Source organism: Henckelia pumila, chromosome 3 (genome assembly GCF_033568475.1).
Source record: "Henckelia pumila isolate YLH828 chromosome 3, ASM3356847v2, whole genome shotgun sequence".
Classification (NCBI taxonomy): Eukaryota; Viridiplantae; Streptophyta; class Magnoliopsida; order Lamiales; family Gesneriaceae; genus Henckelia; species Henckelia pumila.
The window spans coordinates 150195935-150215252 of record NC_133122.1 but is presented as its reverse complement, the minus strand read 5'-3'; the positions used below and the strand labels follow the sequence as shown (position 1 = coordinate 150215252).

Here is a 19318-nt window from a genome sequence, read left to right as displayed (position 1 = left end):
TTATACACATGTGTGTCTTATTTATGTATTTATTCATACTCCAATATATATTTATCGATTATGAGATCATCATTTCTTTTTACATTTGCACAAGGTTCATGTTTTTAGTTCTCAAATTTTTTCCTCTTTATATTTATCAAACTCAAATACAAAGTTTTTTGTAACTAATTAACGGATTACAATTATGAAAGAGCGAAAATGAAGATCCTAAGAGCTAAAATGAAAATCCTCATTTGAAATTGGTAGCTCCGTCATCGTTGCACCCCGTCGTTACCTAATATACGGCCCCCCAAATTTACAATCTTGGATCCGCCCCTGACAGTAGCTACCGGCGCCTGTTCTTGTTGGATAAACCGGCCTTCATGTGTTGATTATTCCTCGGCGCAAAACTCTTTTTGGGAAGATCGTGAAGCTCCACCACTTGTATTGTTCTCCGCTTCTTGGCTGTTGAGATGTGTGATGATTAATATTAGATGAAAGAGTTTAATGATAGATCATATGACATACAAGTTTCTCACTATATGTATAAAACCTTATACTGCTTTGTGAAAGAAGACCTTAAAGTGTAATAGACCTATATTGTAAGTTGTGTCAATAATTTTCCCAGACAACGAAAAATGCAAAGCTTTCGCTACCAGGATTCACTGCATAGAGTCATGTTTACGGCCTACTTCCTGTATGGCCTATGCTCCGAGGCATGACACGATGTAATAATATATACAACAAGTGCTAAACAATAGGAAGTAGGCAAACTAACCTTTTTCGACTGCTTGATAACACTCTTGTAGTTTTCTTTTTGCCACCTCTAATTTCATCTGAACCGAAGCCTCGTTGTTAAAATCCAACTTCTGCAGATACAAGAACAGTTGGAGACATGAGAGAGTAATTGAGCCAACAGGTTCACATTGATATCTCTTGTACTTGCACAACTCACCAGTTTGGGAGGCATTGGTTTTTTCTGAATTGTGCCTGTGTCTGGTTTCTGCTGAATCTTGATGTTACTCTCAACCCTCGGCTGCAGCGCTGGATTTGGTTTCATGGGCCTAGATTGATTGCTCGGAGGGTTTCGCCCATCTAGTCGAGTTTCAATACAGTGTGGTTTTGGTTTGGCTAGTCGACATTCACCATTTTGAGGCCTATTTGGTTCAAGCATTTGTTTCTTCAATGTAGCTTCCTGATTTTCTTTCTTTTCAACCTTCCTGCTAGTCGGAGGAATGCTTGAATTACCGGGATCCTTGAGCTTCAACTTCGGAATGTTCGTCTTCTCAAGGGACAGCTCTCTGCTATTTTCTTGGTTCTTGTTGAAGGCCCCACTGTTTCCAAGGTCTGAAACCGTAACCAAGAGCATGAATCTTTATTCGTTTTCAAAAGGGCAATTCTTATTAAAAGAACCGAATAGCCAAAATATAACATAACATATGAAGCGTTAAAAGGGAGAAAGAAACTCACTTCCATCATCATCCATGCCATCAAAGAACTTCACCAATCATGAAAAGATAGAAAAAAACAAATAAGTTAACCATGTCATGAAATCAGAAAAGTCACAAATTGCAGAACTTTAACAACAAAATGAGGAGATATAACACCTTTGACAGCTCCATTGAAGCAGTAGTAGTAAAGAAAGCTCCTTCATCTAGCGGAGGAGACGGAAGCCCTCCCTCTTCTTCTTCTTCAGCGGTCATTTTATCTGATTCTGTTTCGGTTTCTCCACCTAAGAAAATAATCCATTATTCACAATTAAGAAACACAAATTTTAGTTCATAATCAGAAAATCTTTATGACTAACTTCTTGTAATGGCTGTTGTAGCTTTCATCCATGCATCAATCATAATTCTCCATTCCCTGAATTTTCAAACAGAAAAGGAACAAACGTTCATTAACAGCTTTAAATGCGCCAGAAAAACATTCTAGATTGTTAGTTCACCAACGTAGCCACTATTCGAAATATCAGTAATAACTATAGACTCAAAATGGGGTATTGTGGTATGGCATAAAAGGAACAAACAAAAGTGGGGGAACCAAAGTTGAGTTGGCAGAGGACGGCTCCTCTCGCATTCTATATACAACGAAGTATAGTTTCACTTTCTCAAAATATTTCAACTTCTAGTTTCACTCCTCTCCACTACTCTTTCAGTCTTTTGGCTCTGCCGCCATCTAACATACAAGGTAAGAGATATATAGTAATGCAATGTATTTTGACACGTATCAGTATGATTAGGTTCTTTCTCTTTAGTACTCCAAAACAAACTATACTCCAAGGAGAAACAAAACCGATAGTATCATAATTAGGCGATAGAAGACAGTTCATACTCCATTAATGCCGCAACAAGATTCTGAATATCCTTGGAAGCATGCTTTTGCAGAACCTTAACAGACTTTCCAATGTGAGTAACCTGAGATGAGATCATTTGAAACAAGATTAAGAACAAAATGTCGCAGAAGAATATAATCCTAAACAAGGATTCCGGTCGAACCTTTAGTGTCTCTAAGGAGATATGCATAAGTTGAAGCCGCCTCAATGAATCAAACAATAACTCCACCGGCTGGTCAAGAAAAACAAGGCAACAATCAAAACCATAACTAAAACAAACACAGGCAATAGCTAAAGTAGTAAGCAACAATTATACAAAGAACATCTACATAAACCAAATAAAAAAAAACAAAAACAAGTAAAAGAATCCCATTCGTCAGTTCAACCGAGAAAACATCAACAAAAGTAGACCTCAATCTGGTAGATAAAAATACCAAGTTTTTAGCAATATTTAATACAACATAGATTGAACCATAATGAACACAGAAACAAACCAACCTCTTCATCCTTATTACCCAAAATTTCTTTGATCCTCAAAACCTCATCAAAAACCTTAAATTCTTCATCAATTTCATCAGTCAATGCTTCAGCATCTCCGAAACTCCAATTGTTGTCACAATTCCAACTCGCCTTCACCGCCCTTCTTCGACTTTCATCAAATTCATCACCACATCCATTATTGTTCGCCTTGCTTTCCTCCGTACCAGTCCTACTTTTATTATTGTTCTCCACACCACCACAATTTATAACAGAAGGTTCAGTCCTATCACAGCCAGAACACTTGGTCATTTGACTCACGAATAACATCTCAGCGATTCGATCCCTCTTCAATTTGAAGTCGTAAGGGTAATCGCAGGCGGCAACCATTATTGCATGCTCGATCACATTAAAGATATCAGAATTTGAACTTCTGAAAAAATCCCTCCATGTATCGAGACTCACTGATGCATCGCCCATGGTCAGAATTCGACGATTAGATTCAGTTCCAAGCTAGCGTTTCTTCGACTACCCAGATAAAGAAAATGGATTTCTTGATCAAAGATAAGGCGTCCGAATTCAATCTCTTTCAAGAAGTTGGGTTCTGCATGTAAATTTAAATTCTTCACTTCAAGATTAAAAAACTCCGACAAATCCCAAGAAAAAGAAAAGAACACAGTCTAAAGAAAGTCTATTTCCCGAATGAGAGAGAACCTTATATGGAGAGCGAATGTATCGCTTGGATAGAAGAAGGAATATTTTCTGTGGGCTTAAAAGTTTGAAAAATATGAAGAAATTGGCAGGTGATGTGCACAAATATAACGGGGCGGTTTCAGTTCTTTGCGTACGTATGCTGCGACAAATATTTGTGATGCTGCTTACAAAATTCATAAATATTATTATTTACAATTTATCCATATCATAAAATTATCTCGATGAAGAAATCTTTTCGTGAAATATACAATGAAAATTACAAATTCGGTTACAAATTATATTTGAAATCATAAATTCATCCCTACATTTGTTTTTTAAAAAAACTCATTCAAAAATGTATTTTTGTAATTTCAAATGCATTTAATAACCTAATGTGTGATCTTATTTGTGTCTGCAACATTATCCTATTTTTATTAGTACATGTCAGATAATTTTGTAATTTTAAAAATTACGTTGTAATCGTTTTTGTAATCGAATGCTTGTTTTTTTTTTTTAATTTATAGATTTAAATTTGACTTTTGTCTTTTTGGGTTTGATTGAATAAATAATAATACGATAAAAGGCTTAAAAAGATTGTTTTAATAATTAAATCATTAATTCGATTTGATGCATAAAAGTGGCGTTGAGTAATTTGGAACGATTAGGCAGGCACCGAGACTGTTGCATTGGATAGATACTTGGCGACTCGATTTTATTTGGGCCGTGCTAAATTCACGCACCTGTGACAATTAGAGCAAAGGGTGTCTGCAAGAATTTACGCGGAACCCACTAGTTTTTAAAAAGTTTTAGGATACAAAATTAAAATAGAAAATGGAGAAAACATCATTCAAATTAGAGCACGTGAAGGCCGGCTTATCCAACAAGAACAGGCACCGGTAGCTACTGTCAGGGGCAGATTCAAGATTGTAAATTTGGGGGCCGTATATTAGGTAACAACGGGGTGCAACGATGACGGAGCTACCAATTTCAAATGAGGATTTTCATTTTAGCTCTTAGGCTCTTTCATAATTGTAATCCGTTAATTAGTTTCAAAAAATTTTGTATTTGAGTTTCATAAAAATTATTATACATATTCCGTTACAATTTATCGATATCATAAAATTATCTCGATGAAGAAAATCTTTTCGTGGAAAATTTGGAATATACAATGAAAATTACAAATTCGGTTACAAATTATATTGGGAAAATTGCTTTTTTGGTCCTGTATATTGTCACTTTGCGATTTCAGTCCTTTATATTTTCAGATTTCAGTTTTAGTCCGCTATCTTTATTTTTTTGGCAATTTTAGTCCTTTTTCCGACGTGGCGCTGACGTGGCACCAATTCAGTGCTGATGTGGAGCTGACGTGTACAGTGCCACGTAAGCATTTTCGAATAAAAAGGACCGAAATTGCCAAAAATCAAAACATGGAGGACTAAAACTGAAATGTGAAAACATAAAGGGCCAAAATCGCAAAGTGACAAACATATCGGACTAAATTTGCAATTTTCCCAATTATATTTGAAATCATAAATTCATCCCTACATTTAAAAAAAATAAAAAAAAACTCTTTCAAAAATGTATTTAGGATAATTTTGTAATTTCAAATGTATTTAGTAACCTAATATATGATCTAATTTGTGCCTGCAACGAGATCCTATTTTTATTAGTGCATGTTAGATAATTTTGTTATTTTAAAAGTTACGTTGTAATCATGTTTGTAATCGAATGCTTGCTTTTTTTAAATTTATAGATTTAAATTTGACATTTGTTTTTTTTGGGTTTGATTGAATAAATAATAATAATAATAATAATAATAATAATAATAATAATAATAATAATAATAATAATAATAATAATAATAATAATAATAATACGATAAAGGCTTAAAAAGATTTGTTTCAATAATTAAATCATTAATTAGATACTCGACGACTCGATTTTATTTGGGCTGTGCTAGATTCACGCATCTGTGACAATTAGAGCAAAGGGTGTCCGCAAGAATTTATGCGGGACCCACTAGTTTTTAAAAAATTTCAGGATACAAAATTAAAATTGAAAATGGAGAAAACGTCATTAAAATAATAATAGATTTTAAAATATTTTCCATTTTTAAATTCGAAATATTGAACCAATCCGATACCATTTTTAACCTGTATTACATACGTATATTGTCAATCCATGAATGAAATCATGTGTGTTAATCACTAGTACATATGAAAAATTAGTGATAGCAAAAGAATTGATGAGCTATGATGGCCCATTATTAATTAATTTGAGAAAGAAATGCGAAAGGGGTCCATCAAATAGGACATTAGAAATCCGGAATAATTATAATATTGGTGACTGGTCATGTAATATAAAAGAAGCCCATTATGGGAAATTTCATGTAGAATTGATGTGTATGACCATGACTTTGAACCAATTATGAAATACAAAATCAGGCTCAAATTTGGAATCATCTTCACTTCGGAGCTTCCGAACTCCTCCAGCTAGCCAATCAGATTTCATTTCTTATTTTATTTTATCCAATGGAGATTGAAGCGTCCGATCCTTCTTCAGATCGTCCAAACCCTACCCTTATGTACTGGTCCAGGGCCTCCAAACTCTACACCTTCGAACGGTCCGATCCTATAGTTCGGACCTTCCGATCCCTCCGAAGGCTTGGACTATCTTGGCCATTTTCAAGTATTGTGGATCAATTTTTCAACTCCTTAAACTCATTTGGAAATCTCTTAATCATGTTTTACTTAATCTAAACATGATCACTTGATTAATTATCACTTAATCATTAATTTTGGATACGGGCTTCTACATTCTCCCCCCCTTAAAATATTTAGTCCTGTAAATCTAGGTTAATCCGAGAACGTAACGAAATCCAACTCATCAACTGTACTGGTAGATCTTATTCAAACATCAATTTGAATAACTCTCTGAAAGAGTTGATGCCCCGTTAGCCAACTTGTGGCTAAGGGCTTTGAGAGTCTCTTTTTGTAAACAATCTTTGTTTAATATAATATACGTTCTTTAAATGGCGTTCACTTTATCTTATTATTATATAATATACTATTGCTATTTTGATAAAGACCTTGAATATACTAAAGTAAGATGTGGTAGCACATGGGGATGGTTATCATGAAACACATCTTATAGTCACTGTATATTCTAAACAGTTCCTAGTCGATTGAGCCGTCCGTTAATAAGGATAAGGATCGCTCGAGATTGAGACTAGCATTTGCGATGCCGAGTACCACGTTTCATTGGTATGGAACATAGAGATGTTCAAAGCATGCAAATGGATATTCATATGATGAATGATCGAACTACCCTATCCGGACTTTCCAAGTGGTTATCACTTATCGAGTGGATAAAATCCGCGGTTTTGGTTGTACACCATTAGTCCTTATTACTTGAAACATCATTGAGACTCTATATGCTAGTACTGTGCTTTGACTCGTTTACCAACTCTATTAGGGTCATCAGGTGTCGGGATTGGGTACAGTTATGACACATATAGGAGTCGATGCTTTGTTGTCAAGGATTCACCGCACACTTGCGAGTGTGGATATCCTATGCAATCTGAGGAGATATTAGTGTGACGAATCTCTGGCCAGAGTACATGATGTATTTTAGGTTACTTGGTTTCCTAGTAGCACATGCGATGTCACTATTTGATCTTCAAGATGCATTGCATAGTTATCGAATCTCGAACGACTCTCGATGTACCAATGGTTGTTGATTCGATCGGGATATATGGATGAAGGGATCGTACTGTACGCAAACCAAAATCTATTGGTTCTTGCATGCACTATCAGTGATACCTAGGGAATCATGGGGCGATGTTTCTAGGCGCTCTTACCATGATTCGTTGGGTAAGTCGGAAATTGTTGTTCCGAGTCACAAGGAGTTGTGAGCCCACGGCTAGCTGTATCCCTGAACCATTGAGGGTCACACAAGTAATGGATTTTTAATTCCCGTTGAGATAATTAAATTTAAAGAGTTAAATTTAGTGAATAAAGAAGTGGGACTTCTTATTTAAGAGTAGAGGGAGTAAGATTTCCTAAAATGACATAGTGATGGACATTTTTGGAAATCACTGAATTCGGATTCAGAAAATTTATCTTGACTTTAAAAGATGCAGAAATGGTTTCTGTACACATTGGTGAAATTGGTTTATCAATCTGAGTCACGATGAATTTTATATTAATTTCTGAACATGCGGGCTTTGCTTGTCAGGCTTGAACTTATTACTAATGGGCCCTAAGCTGTTAGCAGCCCACATTATAAATAAGTTATTGCAGTACAGAAATTACACACAATAAGGCATAATTTTCGAAAACCTAGAGCCTCCTCTCTTAGGGTTTTCGGCCGCCCCCCTCCCCTACTGTGTTCGAGAATTTCAGTCTGCAAATTTCGAATTTGCAGTCTGAATTAGCAGATCAAATCTGTTATTTCTCTTCGTAGAAACTTCTGATAGACTTTCTAGTGCAGTCTATCAGAGGGATTAAACTTCTATTCATGGACCTGATTGAAGAAACGTTCGTTCATCAGTTCCTGGGATATACAACAAGAGCAGTTTAATCTGTTGGTGTCCATAATCTCGTTTCAAGATTTTAAGGTAAAATTTACATTGTTTAAATTTTATGTTATCAATTTTAATCGTAGGAATTTGATACCCATATGGAATCGTTCCATATAAAATTTTAAAATTTCCGCTGCAACGGGTATCACTTTCTTTTTCGATCAGGAGAACGACCGTGTTCCAACAGTGGTATCAGAGCCTGGTTGTTCTCGGATTTTACGATTAAAATATATTCGATTGTACCAGCCTCGATTTTTTAGAAAAATAAAATGAAAATTTTAAATTAAATTCCAGGGCAATAGGGCAGCGGGCAGCGATTGGCTGCCCACCTCCACGTGGGGAGCCCTGTCCCACGTGGATGCCGGGCTGCCCGGGATTGTCCCGGGCAGTTCGGAAATTTTAAAATATAATTTTTGATTTTTTGAAATTTTGAAATTTCAGTTTTTGGTTCGATTGAAAATTGTTTTTGATTGGTCCACGAGGCATCGGATCAAATTGTTTGAGTCCGAAATTTTAAAAATTGATTTTTGGATAAATTTGAATTTTTGGAAAATTTATAAATTTTAACCATTAAATTAGATTTTATAAAATTAATAATTATGGTACAATTGATAATAAAATATGATTTTATGTATAAATAGGATTTTATATGTAAAATATGATTTTATGGATAAACTAGATAAAATATGATTTTATATATAAAATAAGATTTTATGTATGAAATATGATTTTATCTATTTATATTTATTGCCATTGCATGATATCCAATAAATTAATTTTTGAATTAAATATTATTGGATAAGGATGATCGATTGCCATGACCAATGTTATAGGTGTATGTTAGGTTTTTTACATTTGGTTGTAATTATTGTTGTTGGATTTATTAATGGGTCTGGTTTATGACCCAATATGAATTGTCATATGTAATAAAAGTGGTCCTGGTTTATGGCCCGTTCCCACCCCTTAAATATGTATCCCCTGCTTGTCATCGAAATTTATTGTAAATTTTAGACTTAGTGGGAGATGAATATTTGAAGACAAAGGTGGGCCCAGCAGATAATAAAGACCGAAGAAATGTAAATTGGAAGCTCAATGTAATAGGATTGCATTGCATACTTGCATATTACCTAGGATTGGACTTAGACTCGTGATTGGCAACCATGGGTCGATTAGTAATGAAATCGATCATCCTAAAATAATATATGATATTATTGTTGTATGCATGTTTAGACTAAATTGTATGAATCCCGCAAGCATACAAATTTTAAATGATGTGACAAATTTTCGAAATTAAAATCCCTCATTTTAAATATGATTTAAAATTGATATCAAGATAAACAAAAGGGAATTTAAATATTGTTTAAATGTTCCTACCTTCCATCAAAGATCAATGTATGAGATGCTACCCGCGGATACGGTCCGGCTCATATTATTGGGGGGGGGCCCGTTCGTCGGAAAGCTGTACATTGGATCGACACATGTTGTAAGTTGGATGGAACTCCCATGGGATTGGCTCATATTATTGGGGATCCACATGGCGATCGTCCATCACAACTTAATATTGATGGGTCATCTTGACGTGTCACAATAAACGGCGTCATATTATTGGGCCCTTATTGGACATGAGGTAAAAACATGGAGGTTGCTTTGGAAGCAATTGGGCTCTACCATTTGAAAATTATGGTTGGCTGATATTATTCGGGACTATAGTTTGTCAATTGGACTCCATGTTCCTACTAAAGAAAATGTTTCTCGTTTTCACTAGAGGATAGTGAAATCGTTAAAATACTGGGAGTGAGATTCATAAAATAAATTTCGCCTTATTTTATGTCTTAGTAAATTAATTAAACAATCACTGATTATTGTATGTTTCTTTTCAGTATTTCATTACAAACTGACTGGCGCAAACTATACAGAATGGTTCCGTAAGTTGAAGATTGTCTTGAGCTCGGAGAAGATGTTCTACGTGTTAGAAAAATCTCCTCTGAAGGAAGCACCAGCTGATATAAGTCCGGAAGAGTTGGCCAAACTTGATAAATGGTGGGACCATGATATCAAGGCCAAATGCTATATGAAAGCTTCGATGTCTGATGAACTCTAGAGGCGATTTGAGGATACCGTGAATGCTGCTGACATTCACGCACAACTCAAGGAACTTTTTGGGGCTCAATCGAGAGCTGAAAGGTTCGCTACTGTAAAAGAGTTAATGACGTGTCACATGCGTGAAGGGACTTCGGTCCGTGATCATGGGGTACGCGTGATTTGGCTCATTCAGAAGTTGGTAATGCTTGAATTGGTATTGGAGCATGAAATCAATGTGGACTTATTACTTCTCTCTCTTCCTTCATCGTTTGACGGTTTTGTGGTGAATTTCAATATGAACAAGATAGAGGCCTCCCTTGAAGAGATGGTCAATATGCTTGTAACTTATGAAGCCACTTTAAAGAAGGATAAACCGGTTCTCTTGGTGGGCTCCTCTTCTTCTGCTAAGAAGGGGCCAAGTACAAAGGGTAAGAAACGTTATGCCCTATCCAATGAAAAACCGGACCCGAGAAGAAGAACAAGACAAAGGCTTAAAACATGGAAAAATCCAAGGATGTTTGCCATCACTGCAAGAAACCCGGTCATTGGAAACGTTACTGCAAGGAATATCTCGAGCAGTTGCGAACTGCGAAGGGTATGTTTTATATTGAAATAAATGTTTCACTTAATACTACTTCTTGGGTATTGGATACCGGATGTGGATCTCACATTTGCAATGATTTGCAGGTGATGACAAGAAGTCGCAAGCTTAGGATTGGTGAGACCCAGCTGAGGCTCGGAAATGGTTCTCGAGTTGAAGCCAAAGCTGTGGGAGACATTTGTTTAATTTTGCAGAATGATTTTAAGTTATTTTTTAGAGATGTTTTATATGTGCCAGATTTGGTTAAAAACATTATTTCTATTTCTATGCTTGATAGAGATGGTTTTTCTTGCAATTTTGTAAATGGGATTTGCAATATTTACAAGAATGAATGTTTAATTGGATGTGGACAACTTGAAAACGATCTATATAACTTAAAATTAAAAGACGTTCCAATTAATTATGTTGATAAACCGGTAACAACAAATAAAAGGAAAATTGATAATCAAAACCCAGCAAACCTTTGGCATGCTAGGCTAGGTCATATTTCTTCAAGGAGGATGAACAAGCTAGTGGGAGAGGGCATGTTTGATATGTCTGATATTAACTCTCTACCTACTTGTGAGTCCTGCCTCAAAGGAAAAATGACTAAATCTCCTTTCAAAGGGAAGCCAGAGCGTAGTCAAAATCTATTGGATTTGATCCATACAGATGTTTGCGGACCATTTAGTATTGGTACAAAATTTGGTCACACCTACTTCATTACCTTTACTGATGATTATTCTAGGTATGAGTACTTGTATTTGATGAAATATAAGTCTGAATCATTTGAAAAGTTCAAAGAATTCAAGGCTGAAGTAGAAAACAAACTAGGTAAGAGTATTAAAGAACTTCGATCAGATAGAGGTGGAGAATACTTAAGTACCGAGTTCTTGGATTATCTAAAAGAGAATGGGATTCTCTCTCAGTGGACTCCTCCTATGACACCTCAGCTGAATGGTGTTTCGGAGCGTCGCAATAAAACCTTGTTGGACATGGTTCGATCTATGATGAGCTTCACTGAGCTCCCACCTTCGTTTTGGGGCTATGCTCTTGAAACAACGGTATTGTTGTTGAACAACATCCACACTAAAGCAGTGGACAAAACACCATACGAGTTATGGAATGGCAAAGCTCCTAAGTATTCGTACTTGAGGATTTGGGGATGTCCTGCTTATGTGAAGCAGACAGTGGGAGATAAGTTGGATAGTCGATCCACCTTATGTTATTTTGTAGGGTATCCGAAGAATTCAATCGGATATTATTTCTATCATCCTACTGAAACAAAAGTGTTTGTTTCAAGGAATGCCACCTTCTTGGAGAAGGAGTTCTTATTGGATAAGAAAGGCAAGATGATGGAACTCGAAGAAATTCGAGAAGAACCCGAGATACAAAATAACGATCCTATACCTCAAGAATCATCACAAGACACGCCTATTACTAGAAGATCCGAGAGGACTTCTAGGCCTCCTATTAGATATGGTCTTCTTCTTGAAGGGGATCAAAGTGAACCCGACATTGGATGTGATCCAAGAAACTTCAAGGAAGCAATTTCTGATGCGGATTCGAATTTATGGCTTGAAGCTATGCAGTCGGAAATAGATTCGATGCATACAAACCAAGTTTGGTCTTTAGTAGATCCTCCCGATGGAATTGTTCCAATAGGGTGTAAATGGATCTACAAGAGAAAACTTGGGCCTGATGGAAAGGTACTGACCTACAAGGCACGATTGGTGGCAAAAGGTTATACTCAAAGACAAGGAGTTGACTATGATGAAACTTTTTTACCAGTAGCAATGTTCAGGTCCATAAGAATCCTTATTGCCATAGCAGCTTGGTATGACTATGAGATATGACAAATGGATGTGAAGACTGCATTTCTTAATGGAAACATTAAGGAAGATATCTATATTGTAACGCCCAGAATTATTTAATTTTGATCCGAGAATATTTAATTTGGGAATATTTAGAGTTTTGATTTAACTAATATTCTTAAATTATTTAAGATTGAAATTGAATAAATTGAGAAGCTGAGGATTAAATTGCAATTATTGAATAGTTGAGGGGCTAAAGTGAAAAATCTTAAATTTGAACGGGAAACTTGCTAGCCTTGAAATTGTTCACGTGTAATACAACATTTTTCATCAGATTTCCAAGTCAAGAAACCGAGAGCAAGCAACAGAGAATTCTTCCAAGTTTTTCTTCATCTTTCAATCCACGTATCTTGAGCTACGGTTATCCGTTTTTGATTCCGAAAGATGTTCTGGAATCCTCGCAATGAAACCTTCGATTTGATGTAAGTTTTATATTTTTTCATCAGGGTTTGGTCATTCGAAAATGACAGAAATCAGACTTGTATATGATTTGATGTTGTTGAGCTTCTATCTTGTGTAATCTTGAAGTTGGGTTGAGGATTGATTGTTATATCATGTTCTTATGAATTCCCAGCTATGATTCGATCCATATACTTGCTGATATGTTGGTTTTGAAGCTTCAACAGCTGATATACATGTTAGAAATGTAGTAGATATGTTCGGAATCGCCGAGTTATACCGATATGTCGTTGAACTTTTGATTTGAAGCAATTTGCTATTGTTCTTGAACTTAGATGTTGCTGGATTATTAGCTGATGCTTCCTTGGGTTGTATGATATGTTTTCAGCGCATAAACAGGGCATGTAAACTCGAGAACGTCGACTCCGAAACCGATAGAAGATAGAACAAGGTTGGTAGAGTTTGCCTTGAAGTCTTGTTGAAGTTTGGATTGAATTTGAGCAGATTTTGAGATGAGTTTGGTGATTGATCTTGTACAGATTTGGATAAGTGAGAAGACATCCTAAACATTACATTTGAAAGGTAAAAGTGGACTAGTATTTGATTGGGATTACAACTCGAGATGGTTTGTATCGAGTTCCCCTATATCACATACTTGTTTGCTTAATTGCTCTTATGTGCTTTATTTTGAGTTGTTGAATAATTTCTTGATATAATGAATGCTTTGATGATGATATATGTTGCATTCATCTTGAAGACTTATTCCTTGATTTTGAAATGAACGGAAACGTTCGAATAGACGATTTGAGGAATTGTATATGTATGGCCTGGGTGGTTATTTTAGCCTAGCGTCTGATTTGCATATATGATTGCTTCAAAGTCTAGAGAAGAAAGATAAGTAACCCCACCTCGATCGGAAGAGTCGGTGGATTAGTTATGATATCTACTTCTCGGGATCCCAACCGACGAATGACGAAATGAACCTTGTTTTGAAAACATGCATTGTCTTTACTTTTATATCATGATTTTGATATTTGTTTGTTATGCATGTTTAGTCACTTTTATTGGGAAATCTATTTCTCACCGGAGTTATCCGGCTATTGTTTTGTTGTATGTGTCATTGCAATAGGAGGGAGTGGATCCGGACAAAAGCGGAATTGAAGAACAAGGGATGGGAGAATATAGCGTGATGATCCGAGTTAGATGAGTTGTGTGAGCTGTCGATGTTTGTATTGAGTTCCAAACATGATTATGTTCTAGCTACTTGTTTTATAACTTGTAGATGATCTAGTTGTTATCTTGTTGATGTTTATAGGATTTGAGATATGATGTAAATCCTTGAGATAACATGATGTATCTTGTTCTTGTTGATATGGCAATGCTTATTACATGTTTGAGAGCTTTGTTTATGTTTTAATGCCTTGTTATGATCCAAATAATCCATTATACAACATGTTAGTATGTATGTTAGCTGTTTATACTGATTAGATCAGGTATGAATTATATCTAGAAGAAGTATGCATGAAGAACTCGAGTTTGACAGCAAAGTGTAGCTTCTGTCTTGCTGATGGAATGGTGCTCGCTCGATCGGGCATTTCCTACCGATCGAGCGAGGTCATGTTTTTCCTAAACAGAGGCATGAGCAGGTGTGCTCGCTCGATCGGTAGAGAATGACCGATCGAGCGAGGCCAAGTTAAGTTGCACCCGAGAGTTGAGCAGTTGTGCTCGCTCGATCGATCGGTAACTTTTTACCGATCGAGCGAGGTGCTCACATTTTTAAAAAAAAAAAAAAATTTTATTCTTTTGTTTAGACATTGATACTTGTCTATTATTGTTGATTAATTGATTATGAGAGATTAAAACTCGGGTCGTCACAACAAGTGGTATCAGAGCAAGAAAATTCTGGACTTAGATAGACAGTGAGTGGGGTAGATCGAGTCTTCTGCCTTAGTTATTTATGTGATTATGCTACGATTAATTACATGATTGAATTACATGTTTTAAATGCTAGCATAATTTACTTTCAAGTATTTATTACAAGATGTTGTATTTATTTTATTTGAAAGTATAATTACGATGATTAAAGATGCATGCTTATTGGAATATCTGAACTGATAGAGGCATGTATCCTGATGAATTATGACATGCTACCTGATTATCTGAATTGATTGGAAGTATGTTTTATTTGAAGATTGTGATTATTTATTTAAGATTGAATCAGAACCGAGTCTTGATCAGAGGTAAGATGATCAGAGGAGGACTAAGATTAATTTGATGATTTGGTATTCTAACCATTTTGATAATCAGATATGTCTCGAAGACCAGGACGACCTCCTCTGAGACCCCATGTTCCTATTTCTCTACCAGAACAGATAGTTCATACTCCACCGACAGTAGTAACACCAATTGTGCCTGCAGCTGCAGTGCCGAGTAATGAACAAGGAAGTACATCTCGAGACATGACTGATAGGACTGCAACTCCAATGGAAACATTGTTGAAACGTTTTCAATCATACCATCCGCCTACTCTGAAAGGTACTGAAAATGAAGTTGAATGTGAAGGATGGCTTGATGACATGGAAATGTTGTTTGATTCACTGGACTACGGTGATGAGCGAAGAGTCAGACTTGTTGGTCATCAGTTGCATGAGGTTGCTAAAAGCTGGTGGTTCACAACAAAGAAATCTCTGGAGCGTTGAGGAACTATTCTGACCTGGAATGTCTTCAAGACAGAATTTTATCAACGTTTCTTTCCGGTATCTTATCGTAAAAACAAAGGTGCTGAATTCACTAATCTGAAGCAGGGGAATTTAAATATTGAAGACTATGTTGCAAAATTCACTACATTGCTACGTTTTGCTCCACATGTGGCAGACAGTGATGAGGCTATGGCTGATCAGTTCATTAATGGACTGAATCCTGATGTTTTTACACTGGTAAACACAAGGCGACCGAATAAGTTTGGTGATGCCTTGAACAGTGCCAAAGGAGCGGAAGCTGGCTTGATACAGCAGCGAGGAGCTTCGTATGTTGCTCAGCCTCCGAGACAGTCACAACCTTCAGCTCCAACTCCGCAACAGTCTTCTCGATTTGACAGTGGTGGCAGTAGCGGTGGTAAGAAAGGATATTTGCAGGCTCGAGGAAAACAGTTTAAGAAGTCTGGAAGCAGTTCTTTGAGTTCCAGTGGTTCAAAACCGAAGTCTGGGGTGTTCTGTAACAATTGTGGTGGAGGACATCCAACCGATCAGTGTCGAGGTGTATCTAGGAGGTGCCATATATGCCATCAGACTGGCCATTTTGCGAGGGTGTGTCCTCAGAGAAGTGCTGGATAGGCACGAGGTGCAGAGTCATCATGATCAGTGGCTCAACCCGCGAGACAAGCCTCCTCTGTCCATTCCTTTCATCCGTCACCTCCTCAGCAACAGTCGAGGCCAGGAGGAAGTCAGGCAGGCAGTCAGCCATAGAGACAGCAGGCTCATGTCTATGCATTGACGGAGGAGCAGGCACAGGGAGCACCATATGATGTGATTGCAGGTAACTGTTCTATTTATTGTTATCCTGCATATGTATTGATAGATACAGGTGCATCCCATACGTTTATATCTGCCAAATTTGCTTCATTGCATGCTTTGCCTGTTGAAACATTACCTGTTGTAGTATCTGTTTCTTCTCCTTTGGGGAGGGGTCTTATATCGATTCAGATAGTTAAGAATTGTGTACTACAATATGAGGGTAATGAGATTGAGTTAGATTTTTTTGTACTTGGTATGTCTGATTTTGACTGTATCATTGGGATTGATATGCTGAACAAGTATAGAGCTACCGTAGACTGTTTCCAGAAGATAGTGAGATTCAGACCTGAAATGGCTGGAGAATGGAAATTCTATGGTAAGGGTTCACGTGTTAGGATTCCTCTTATTTCTGTATTATCTATGACCCGAATTTTGCAGAAAGGAGCAGATGGATTTCTTGTTTATGCAGTGGATGTTTTGAAAGCTAGCCCGAACATGGCTGATTTGCCAGTGGTTAGTGAATTTGCGGACGTTTTCCCTGATGAGATTCCAGGATTACCTCCGTATCGTGAGATTGACTTCAACATCGAACTGATGCCAGGTACTGCACCGATTTCGAAAGCACCTTATCGAATGGCACCAATTGAATTGAAAGAGTTGAAAGAACAGTTGGAAGATTTACTAGCCAAGGGATACATTCGACCCAGTGTTTCTCCTTGGGGAGCTCCAGTACTGTTTGTTAGAAAGAAGGACGGTTCAATGAGATTGTGTATCGACTACCGGCAACTGAACAAGGCAACGGTAAAGAACAAATACCCTTTGCCTCGTATTGATGATTTATTTGATCAGTTGCAGGGTTCTTCTGTGTATTCCAAGATCGATCTGAGATCTGGATACCATCAGCTGAGAGTTAGGGATTCTGATATTCCTAAGACTACGTTCAAAACCAGGTATGGCCATTATGAGTTTATAGTTATGCCGTTTGGTTTGACGAATGCTCCAGCTGTGTTTATGGCTTTGATGAACCGTGTATTTCAGAAGTATCTTGATGACTTCGTGATTATTTTTATTGATGATATTCTGATATACTCGAAGAATTTGATTAGATTCGTAGTTTTATGGGTTTGGCTGGGTATTATCGTCGATTCATTAAAGATTTTTCCAGTATTGCGAAGCCGATTACTCAGTTGACTCAGAAGAATACTCCTTTTGTCTGGTCTGATGCTTGTGAATCAAGTTTTCTGGAGTTGAAGAAACGATTGACTAGTGCACCAGTCTTGACGATCCCTTCAGGTACTGGTGGTTTCACTGTTTATTATGATGCATCTCATCGAGGTTTAGGTTGTGTTTTAATGCAGCGAGGACATGTGATTGCTTATGCCTCGAGACAGCTAAAGCCTCATGAGACCAGATATTCGATTCATGATCTTGAATTGGCCTCCATTGTATTTGCTTTGAAGATTTGGCGACATTATCTGTATGGGGAACAGTTTGAGATCTATTCTGATCACAAGAGTCTGAAATATCTGTTTTCACAGTCAAAACTGAATATGAGACAGCGATGAGGGCTTGATTTGCTGAAAGACTTTGACTGTGAGATTAAATACTATCCGGGGAAATCGAATGCAGCAGCTGATGCATTGAGTCGAAAGGTATGTTCTTTATCCTTATCGACGATTGGTATATCGAATTTGATTGAAAACTGTTGTCTATCTGGATTAGTATTTGATACGAATTATCAGCCTCTGCGACTTTATCAAATGCAAGTTGAACCAGCTGTATTGGTAAGAATTCGAGATGCTCAGAAACTTGATCAGAATGTACAGAACTTGATTGAGAAAGTTCGATCAGGGCATGTATCTGAATACCGAGTTCGAGATGATCTTCTTTACGTTCACAATCGCCTTGTAGTGCCTGATATTTCTGATGTGCGTCAACAACTACTAAAAGAGGCGCATTGTAGTCGTTACAGTATTCATCCTGGTGGTAGGAAGATGTACAATGATCTGAAGACTCATTATTGGTGGAAGCAAATGAAGACAGATATCACCGATTTTGTGTCTCGATGTCTTAATTGCCAACAGGTGAAGGCTAAAAGAAAGAGACCGCCTGGTTTGTTACAGAGTTTGTCCGTGCCTGAATGGAAATGGGATCATATTTCCATGGATTTTGTGACGAGATTACCTCGATCTTCTAGAGGTTGCGATGCTATCTGGGTGATTATTGACAGATTGACGAAATCTGGATGTTTCATTCCTTATCGTATGACGTATAGACACGACCAGATAGCAGAGATTTATGTCCGTGAATTTGTCAGATTGCACGGAGTGCCGAAATCTATTGTATCAGATCGTGATTCTCGATTTATATCACATTTTTGGCACAGCTTGCAGAGTGCTTTGGGTACTCAGTTACACTTGAGCACAGCTTATCATCCACAGACTGACGGACAGTCTGAGCGTACTATTCAGACATTGGAGGACATGTTGAGAGCTGTAGTGCTTGATTTTGGCACTAGTTGGCAAGAATCACTACCTCTTTGTGAATTCTCGTACAACAACAGCTATCAATCGAGTATTGGAATGGCTCCTTTTGAAGCTTTATACGGAAGAAAGTGTCGATCTCCTTTGTACTGGGATGATATTTCTGAAGTATCTGACACTGGTCCTGATATGATACGTGATATGAATGACCAGGTGAAGCTTATTCAGAGAAGAATGAAGACAGCTCAAGACAGACAAGAGAAATATGCCAACATTCGACGTCGACCTTTGTCTTTTGAACAGGGGGATCGTGTATTTTTGAAAA

At 37.1% G+C, this 19318-nt stretch overlaps 1 protein-coding gene across 1 annotated transcript; it reads right to left on the bottom strand.

Annotated features, from left to right (window-relative positions):
* Positions 1–325: 325 nt before the first annotated feature.
* On the bottom strand, positions 326–3508 carry LOC140889736 (probable mediator of RNA polymerase II transcription subunit 26b). Its single transcript, XM_073297456.1, has 9 exons — positions 2810–3508; positions 2475–2543; positions 2311–2393; positions 1787–1842; positions 1587–1711; positions 1450–1477; positions 935–1326; positions 758–848; positions 326–444 (listed from the first exon to the last, which is right to left on the bottom strand). Exons 1-9 carry the CDS (start codon positions 3266–3268, stop codon positions 326–328), a joined length of 1422 nt encoding a protein of 473 aa, XP_073153557.1. The 5' UTR covers positions 3269–3508.
* Between the last annotated feature and the right edge of the window lie 15810 nt (positions 3509–19318).